Genomic DNA, 9,647 nt, shown 5'->3' on the forward strand with positions numbered 1-9,647 from the left:
CATTCACGACATGAAAGCTGGTAACAAAGCATGCTGTCCGTTTGCATTTATGTAAAAACTAGAGGCCCGGTGCACAAGATTCATGCACTGGGTGGAGAGCAGGGGGTGTCCCTCAGCCCAGCCTGCACCCTCCAGTCCAGGACCCCTCAGGGGATGGCCGCCAGCCGGCAGTCAGACATCCCTCTCGCAGTCCAGGGCTCTCGCAGTCCGGAAGCCCTTGCTGTTTGCCACTCGCCTGCAGCAGGCGGGAGAGGCTCCCACCACCGCTGCTGCACTCGCCAGCCGTGAGCCTGGCTTCTGGCTGGGCGGCACTCCCCCTGTGGGAGCGCACTGACCACCGGGGGGCAGCTCCTGCATCAAGCCTCTGACCCCTAGTGGTCAGTGTGCATCATAACGACCGGTCGTTCTGCCGTTGGGCCAATTTTCATATTAGCTCCTTATCATGTAGGATGTCCAGAACAGGAAAATCTACACACACAGATGAGTGGTCACCGAGGGCGAGGCAAAGGGAGAGACACAAACTGACTGGTCATGGGTGCTGCGGTGATGAACATATTCTAAATTTAGATTGTGGTGACGGTTGCACAATTTTGCAAGTATACTAAAATCACTGAATACACACTGTGAATGAGTGAATGCCATGGTTTATGAAATGTATCTCAAAAAAGCTATGAGAAAATAATAAATCTACTCCGTATTGAGGCTGCCATGATGACCAGCGTCTTTCGTAAGTAAGGAACATATTAAAAGACAAGAAGAGGTCAGGTCACCCTAACCTCACTCTTCTCTTCCTGCTTGGGAACTTGTGCATTGAATGGACGCTTTTCTCTGTGATTACATAATATCTCCAGTTGCCGATGCTAAGAAAACACCATCGCTAACATATGCGATTCTAGAGCTTTTCCGTGCTTGTAGTCTAGTTTGCGGATAATTACAGTCTTTGTCTTTGCTCGTCCCCACTTTCTCCCTCCCTTCTTCCAGCCCAGCCCAGCCCTGCTTGGCCAGGATAGCTGTTTCTCGCTCTAAGAGAATGGCAAGAGAAACAAAAGACGGTGAATCTTAAATTCAGCAGTTTTGGTCTCCTTTCAGCAGAGCCTCGGCGCCTTGGAGTTGGCTTGGTCTGTGGGGACCATCTGGTGCAGGCCGCTCTTTCTTCATGTGAGGAAGCAGGCCAGAGAGAATAAAAGCTAACAGTTACCAACTGTTTACTCTGTGCCAGGCACTGCAATTTACATGGATTATCTCATTGAATCCTAACAACCTTCTAAGACAGATACGACTATTAACTCCATTCTATAGATGAGGAAAATGAGGCACAGAGAGGTTTAGGAACTTGAATAAGGTCGCACAGCTAAAAAGTAGATCCGTGGCACGGCCCAGGTGGTCTGGCTTCAGAGACCAAGTCCTTCACCGCGGCTAGTACACTGACTCCTAAAGTTATTCAGGCATCTTGTAACTGTTTAGGGATAGGTCTAAAGCCAGAGCAGGTGAGCGACGCCCACCCCAGTCCCCACTTAATGACAAAAATGTCAGTGGAAGACGGGAGTGGAAGCTGTGACCTAAACCAAGATGGATGAGTCTCCACGCATTGCAATGATGACCCCACCGCCAGTCACGGGACAGAAGCAGCGCCTCCGAGCTGAGCTGCGGTCGGAAACCGCTCTGCCAGGAAGGGGGCAGGTGTCACAAGCTTGTGACAGTCCACACTGCGCTCTCCTTCTTGGGAACCACTCTGCTGAGTCTGGGAAGTGACGCTTCGAAGAGGCAGAGGCAGAAGATGGCACCCGAGCCCTCACACGCCCACTGGCTACCGACCGTCCTAGGCCAGGAGGTGCCCCTGGCCCGGGAGAGTTCACACAGTGCCGTCCTATGAGAAGGAGTCGGATACGAGCCCCGAGATAATCTATTACAGAGCCCACGGCAGCTTTTATTTATACAGCCTGGAGAGTGCAAAGCTCTTTGCAAACAACTCATTAATCTGCCACTTATTTTATTTATCAATCAGTGGGCTCCTTACACCTCACATCTCGGGTGGAGCCAATGACGTCACTCCTGTCACCCAGGCTACACCATGGATGGGGGGCACAGGGTCACGTGGGAATGAGTGACAACTGCCCTGGGAGCTGGGCCTGGATGCTGCCTCTATCAGGTGGCGTTCTGGGTAAAAGGAAATTATAAAAAGGAACAGAACTATATTTAGATTCACTTTCCCAACTTGAAAACACAGCGCATCCAGGGAAAGAAGTTTGAGACCAAAGCTAAGGCGGAATTCTCCAGCCGCGTGTGAACCAAGTCTCAGGCCAAGCCAGGGCCAGGCTTTCCGCGACAATGAAAACTCCTTCCCACGTAAATATGTTCAATATCCAAGTGTTGGTTCATTTGCTTGTTTGGGGACATTTTTTGTAATTTGCCAACAACAACCAGAAGTTCATGTTGACAGTGGAGGTGGAGGCCACAGTGTGACAGGCCTGGTACCAGCAGGGAGCTGAACACACAGCTCAGCGCCCCTCCCCCAGCAGCCCACCCGCTGGGACCCTCCCCCACCTCTCCACCCACACCCCACTTCCTAGGTCACGAGCCTCCCCCTCACCCCACCTCTTCCAGCGTCCTCAGTCTCATTTCCCACCCGCACAGTCACCCCCTTGGTTAGAAGACATGACACTAAGTTCTCCAAATCCCATTCTGGTAGGTCTGACCCTAGTGCTCGAAGCTCCCTCCTCCCCTCTCAGATGCCAGAATTTGCCCCAAAATGGATTATCCAACACCGACTGGAGAGAAGGGACACTTCTCATCTCAAACGTCACGCTCTATGCCCCGATGACAATGAACAGCCGAGGTGAGCTCCCCGCGCTGGGCTGCTCCCCGCCTCTCTCAGACCCTGGACACACACACACACGTACACACACGTGCACACATGTGCGTGCACACATGCACATACACGTGTCCACACATACACGTGTGCACACATGCACACATACACACGAGTTCTGCTATAGACAAACTTCTGTGAAAGCCACCGGCCATTTCTGCTCCGCAAGGCGTCTGCAGAGGCAGCCGGGAATTGTCTAAGTTCCTTCCCCTTGTCCCGTACTCCCGGCCTCACCGTCAGAACCTTGCCCTGTGGCGCACAGCTTCCGCCCAGAGCCCGACCCACATAGAGCACACATGTACACACGTGCACGTGTGCGCACACACACATTATTCTCCCGTAAGTAATCGCTTTACTGACAGGAGCGGCAGGCGAGACTGGAGGGAGGTGTCGAAGGGAACGGGGTGGTAACTAACAGCTCTCCGGTGGGGGTGCTAACCAAACACAGAGGAAAAAGACCGAGAGAACAAAGGGTGTTAAGAAAGCAGAAAGCATTTTCTAATGTCCTCCCGTGACTTAACTCCAGTGCAGGAAACGCCGAGCAGTGCCAGCGAGCCCTGAAGTTCTAAAATTAAAGCTGTCCGCCTCCCAGCTCCTGCTCTCGGTAAATCTTCTCCCGAGGAACTGGCGCACGGGATTTTTTGTTTTCCTAGTTTTTAAACCTGTGTGATTTTTGACATTGAAATAAAAAAACCAAGGGGCATTCACCGAAATAATCAAGGTCTTGCTACAAAATGTGACCTTTGACTTTCTCCTCCTCTTGCACCCGTGGCCCACTCCCAGCACACGCACACACAGGTAGACACGGCCTGGTGCTGGCAGACACGGGGCGGCTCCGGAAACAAAGGAAACGCAATGCCACATGGTCCCAAACCCCCCACAAATCTGTCCCAGGCGCAGAGGGACCCCCTCGGAACCGCCGGAGACCTCGCGGCTCCTCTGCGGGGCTGGGCCCGCCTGCGGCTCCGCCGGGCATTCTTCCTTCGTCGCGTTTACTTAAAAAGCACAAAGGTATGAAAATAAAAACTTACCCACACTCTGAGGCAAGAAAACACAGGGGCTCTTTCTTTTTTTCTCTAATATCCCCACGGTAATTTCTGACTCAAATACCTATCAATCAACCGTGCTGTCGCGCCGCTGCCGGCTCCGGGGGCTTGTGCCTGTGTTTCCTTAAACTTCCAAAAGGTTGGTGAGGCAGTCTCAGCGAGTTTTCCGACTTGGCTCTGAGTTTCCCAACCAAAATCATTAACAAAAGCCGCAAACACATGCCATGCCCGGCTCCTCTGAGCCCCACCTGCCCAGCTGAGCCAAAGTGTGACCTCGTGACCCCCCAGGGAGGACACAACACCCCACAAAACGCGCCCTGCGCCCGGCCTCCACAGGCCGGAGGTAGAGGGAAGCTGGGAAACCCTTGGTAGATGCAAGGGGGGTCGACAGGAGTGACACCACGAAGGAAGGTACGTGCAGGACCACCCCGTGACCGTGGGCCACCCAGTGATGGTGGGCTACCCAGTGACCTTCCGCTAGCTCTGGACCAAGAGAGAAAGACACTCCTGCAACTTCCCAAGCCGCGTGCCTGCCTCCCACCCACACAGGACGTAGGAGGCAGGGGCAAGCCTGCGGGGCCGGTGGCAGAGCCGAGCTGGGAGGTGAGCGGCTGCTGTGGGACCCCCGGGCGGACTCCCACCTTTAACCCGAGCGCCCTGCACCCCAGGCAGGCTTCTCCTCCCCTCCCCGCAGCACGCGGAAGACAGAGGGGGGAGGCCTTTTCTCTTTTCCTTTTTTTACTTCTAACTTTCACCCATGGATGCCCTCCGACCCAAAACTCTGTGTGTGTTTCCCCTCACCACGGGGCAGTGAGCCTACCGTTTTCAATTTACATCCTTGACAAAGTATTTTTAAAAATATATTATTCTAGAGGCAACATGCGAACCCTTAATTTATATTTTTTAAAAATCTCCAAATATGAATGTCGTTAAATGACAGAGAAATTAAAAAACAAAACACATATTCCGACAAGACATTACACCTTGGGAGAACGGCGTGGCCAGCGTGGCTGCTCTCCCACCAGCTCAGCCTCAGGAGCAAGGACCTCTCTCTAGCCCACCCGGCCAGGTCTCCGCAGGCCCGCCCCCTCCCCCCGACTCCCCGGGAGGCTTTAATTAGGAGGCTGGAATTAAACACTTTGGCCACAACATCCAGGTAAGTGCCCTGATGGGCTTCCTTTCAATAAAAATCTGATAAAGTATCCCCAAAAATAGAGTCTCTTTAGCCTGGATTCTCAAATATGTCTTTATGTCTTGATTCCATATTTTATAAATCAAGATCAGTGGACACAGATTAGATTAGAACCCAATGTCACCACACCAAATACTCATAATAAATAAGCATCAAGATATATAAAAAAAAAAAAGGAAAAATAAGAAGAAAAAAAAGACAACAAAAATGTGCATCTGTACTTGGGTTCCCTGCTCTAGGCGAACAGAAAAAGAAAAACTAAAAAGTCTGACAAACTGAAACAGCCCGTGATATCTGTATGCACAGCCCATAAATCTCTTAAAAGGTGTCTCGCAGCTAAAACAATGCAATTAGCGGCTGGCAATAAGGTCAGCGCGCGAGCAACCTGGCGGCCGCTGCCCGGAGCTTTGTCTGGGATGCGCTGTGCAGCGCAAACAGCACTCGACAAAGGAGCTGCTCGCTAATTTTTCATACAATTCAGGCCCCGAGTAATTACATAGTCCATCACACGGTCACATCTTGAAACTATTTATTTTTCAAAAGAGAAACACAGAGAGCTCCAGAGAGAAAGCCGAGCGCCTGCCCCTTTATGTGCGCCCATCAATGTGTATCACCCGCATGCAATCATATTTATTGTCACTTTCATCCATGTCATGCCCTTGCTTATATGGTTTAGATATGAATTATTGACTGTTACACTCCTTGTTGTGAAAAATAAATAAATAACGAGGCTGTCAGGTACTCGCCGCAGCGAGCCCGCCAGCCAGGCCCGCCGCTCACCTCCGCCGCCCGGGCCCTGGGCTTCCCGCCCTGCTAGCAGATCGCCTTCTCAACTCTTTCTTTTCAAGAGACGCAGAATCACCCACTTTGGGAAATTAAGGATTAGAATAAACAAACGAGAGGACATGGCGACATGTCCCGTCCGGAGCAGCTGTCCTTGAAGCACACCTCCCATGGGTGGCTGACTGCTGTGTTATAATTGTGGCTTTAAAATTTAAAGGCCCTCCTGGGATGTGTCATAAGTGTGTCAGTCCACGCTACGAGGTCTAGAAAGTAGAAGCACAACAGAAAGCGCGATCTCCTGGCATCACACTCTCCCCAGCCCAGCCGCCCCCCTGCTGTGCACCGCAGGCGCCCCGGGCGCCGACACCCCGCGGCACAGGTAGCAGCCAGCACCGGGCCCTCGGCCTGCTTCCTGTGACGGCAAGAGAAATGGAAAGGGAACTTTAAACAACTCCCCCCACGGAGCGTTTTAAATGTGGGCCGAAACATATCCTTTCGGAAACAGCCTTTTACTTTCATATTTCTCCCCGAAAGGCACTAATTCTATAAACTTCCTTCAGAGCCTCTATGTCCACCCTGACTTCAGGGCCCGGAGCGGAGTGAAGCGAAAGAAACCAGCAAGGCTTGCTCATAACTGTCTGAGAAACTTGGTGCTTCCCGTACAGGAAACAGGCCACCGGGACGCCTTGTGGGAACCCACGACCGATCTTGAGAGAACTCCCCTTCTGCAATTTTAATATTTAAATAATGGGCTCCTGATTGCCGGGGAAGTGAGTCAACTGGCCAACGAAAATGCTTAAAGGTCCTACCTGTTTTCTCCTTGATCTCACACAGCACGTTAAACAGGGCGGGCTTCATTCGGTGGCAGTTTAACGCATGTTTTCTACAAAAAAGAAACAATATCATAGCTCAGGTGGACTTTTCAGGCTCCAACTGCTGATAATGCACAGGGGCTAAATGCACACTCAAGCCAAAATTATATCCCAAGCATAACTCCGTGGCAGCGTCAGTGGTTTTATGGCTTAATATAGAGAACCCGCCACAGAAAAAGAAATCACGGTACTCAGCAGGGCGAGCAGGGTTTGACTACAGAGAAGCGCTCACCTAAATACTGCCCACGCAGGCAAAGCTGTTTCGGTGTTTAAGTAGCTTAATCAAAGTGGAATTCTCAAACCGAAAAGGCCATCCAGGGCCAGGCGCACGCACAGCCCAGAGCACGGGTTAACAGTTTTATAAAATCTGTGTTCACCACCACAGCCCGCGAGCTGCCTGCCTCTCGGTCTGTGTGTGTGTTTTCAAATTTAATTCATCCATGTGCTCGAATTCATTCCGCGGATTCCCCCATATTCTCATAAACACAAGATGCTTGAAAGGTCTTCTGAGCAAAACTGTCAATTTATAAAATTTCAGTCCCCGAGTTAAAGAGTATGGAAATGCATTGCCAGGGGGCAGGCGTGCCCATATGGGGAGTGAATTCATTTCTCTGTGTTCACATTATGTCTCTTGTGCACACAACGCGTATCTGCAGGTGGTAGAAATTAAATTATTTACAATTAGGACCTAGCACCCGTTGGGGGGGAAATAAGTACAATCCTGCCTCTTAGATTAGCGGTTTACCTGGTTCTCCAGCGTGTTTGCATTCAGAATGCACTTGCAGAACAAAACAATACCTTCCCCTAATTTTACTGTGGAAGCACTTAGCAGAAGGATATTGTTTTGGAAACAAAATACCGATCGTATCAGCTATTAGTTAAAGGAATTCTGTGTACTAATTAAAATTAATTTGTAAAGATAAATGGAAACCCCTGGCACTTGAGATGCATGCAAATCTTTTTTAATCCCTTTGAACGTAAAAAAAATAGATGCCGTGCTCACGAAGAACAGAAACCAGAAGGTCTGTGCTCCGCAGCAAAGGAGGAATACGCTGAGAGTATCAAAACAAACACATACATTGTGTCTAAAGTGCTAATGGGTTACTTTGTAGGTAACGCATGTATGTAAAGAAGGTGCAACTACAGAAAGAAACAGCAGATCCAGTATCTGCCGAGCAGTTGCGTTGTTAAACCAGAGAGAAAGGAAAATCAGATCCACTTTTGCCGAGTAGTTACATTGTTAAACCAGGGGAAGCCTAGAAGTGACCTGGCTCTGGGGGTGCAAAGGGGTGGAAAGACTTTAATGTAGCAAAGATCTGGGGGGGGGGGGGGCTTTTAAAATAGTTTTCTCCTATATATAGGCCCAAATGCAAAGAAAACACAAAATCAATAGAGCCTACACAGCTTAACAGAAACACTGCATTTATTTCCACAGCACATCAGTGAGGTTAGAGAGGGAACAGAAATTTCCCTAACCCCAAACTGTGTCTGATCTCTCTTGGCATCTAGGCCATTAAAAGAGGGAACCCGCCAAGCCTCGGTCACCCTCAGTTTTACAAAAAGGAGTAGGACGAAACATCAGAAAAGTGGGGAATCGCCCATCTCACCGCCCATCTCACCGGCCCTCCACTCCACAAACTTGTGAATAAAGCAGCTTATTGGTATGACAGAGTTTATTTTTCTGGAACAATGCAATGGAGAAATCTGTTCCAATTCAAAAAGCGCATGCCAGTGGGAACGCTTCCACTTACCATACCTACTAGCTTTTCTTCAGAAAATAAAATTCTAAAAGAACAGCGATTAATTGGGGAAAACTTGCCCCAATTTAAAAAAATTTAGAACAGCTCTGGCCTTTGAACATTTCCGAGTTTTCAAACCCCCGTAAGCCCAGCGCTGGGAGTTTGCATGTGGCATGTCTAGCGGTTGAAATAAGAGTGGGATTCCTAACAGCCACGCTTTTAACTGTTTCTTCTCATTTCTCAACTCAAATTCCTATTTTCCTAAGACAAAAATACGTCTATTGATGCCTTTCCCATGTGACTAAGTCCTTTGAGGTATAGGAATTGTGTTTTGATGTTTTAAAAAAATAAAAGCAAAAAAAGACTAAGATATTTAACAAAGCTGGGTCACTGTAAAAACATCTGTGGTCATTGGATTGTTTAAATTCTTCCTTTCGAGCTGGGCCTTGAGCAAGCTGCAGTGGGTTGCCACTGAGTCTGTTTCATTCTGGAAGGGAGTTTGCTGTAAAGCCCTGGAGTGGAGACTGCGTTCCTGGCAGCCGTATAAGTTGAGGAGCCCACGGCTTATTGGTTATGTTTCCTTATTAAAGACCGGCTAATCCTCCGCATCGGAACAGGTCACATTCCCAGGCTCCTCCATCTCCCAGTTCACTGAGTGGTCCTGGAAGAGGCAGGGAGAGCAGGCTGGGTTCTGCCCCCACCCTTTTAAAGGATCAGACATTCTGTGCCACGGAGGTCAGGAACCCGACTCAGATTGAGACAATAAAGTTAAGCTAAATGTCCTAGTTTCTTAAAACTAACAAATACGTCTAAAAGTAAAATTACCTCTTTTATCTTTCCATCAGCCTTTTTTTTTTACGATAATTAAATGGATACAGAGCGTTTTCTGGAGAGTTGACAACTAGTGACAAAGAAGTATCCTGATTATTTTTAAGAGGGGAGAAAGGGGAAGAAATAAAAATTAATTTTGGAGGCGTGCATCCAGGAAAAAAAATCAAAAGTCTCTAATTTGGGTAAGGAGTCAACTAAATGTGTAAATAGCGTGATCCTGGGACATTTTATTTTGTCGTGTCACGGGGTCCCTCACCCAGAAGACACGGAATCTGCTGAAAACTTGAGCATCTGCTCGCTCCGAGGCACTTTGCC

General features: G+C 49.3%; 1 protein-coding gene across 1 annotated transcript in view; it reads right to left on the reverse strand.

The window, feature by feature from the left end:
* Positions 1-9,647, reverse strand: part of PBX1 (pre-B-cell leukemia homeobox 1) — a 203,373-nt gene that overhangs the window by 193,276 nt on the left and 450 nt on the right. Inside the window, exon 2 of the mRNA XM_006774990.2 lies at positions 6,700-6,773. Coding sequence (XP_006775053.1) covers positions 6,700-6,773 — 74 coding nt within the window. The remainder of the gene's footprint in view (positions 1-6,699; positions 6,774-9,647) is intronic.

The sequence above is a fragment of the Myotis davidii genome, unplaced genomic scaffold (assembly GCF_000327345.1).
Source record: "Myotis davidii unplaced genomic scaffold, ASM32734v1 scaffold668, whole genome shotgun sequence".
NCBI classification, from domain to species: domain Eukaryota; kingdom Metazoa; phylum Chordata; class Mammalia; order Chiroptera; family Vespertilionidae; genus Myotis; species Myotis davidii.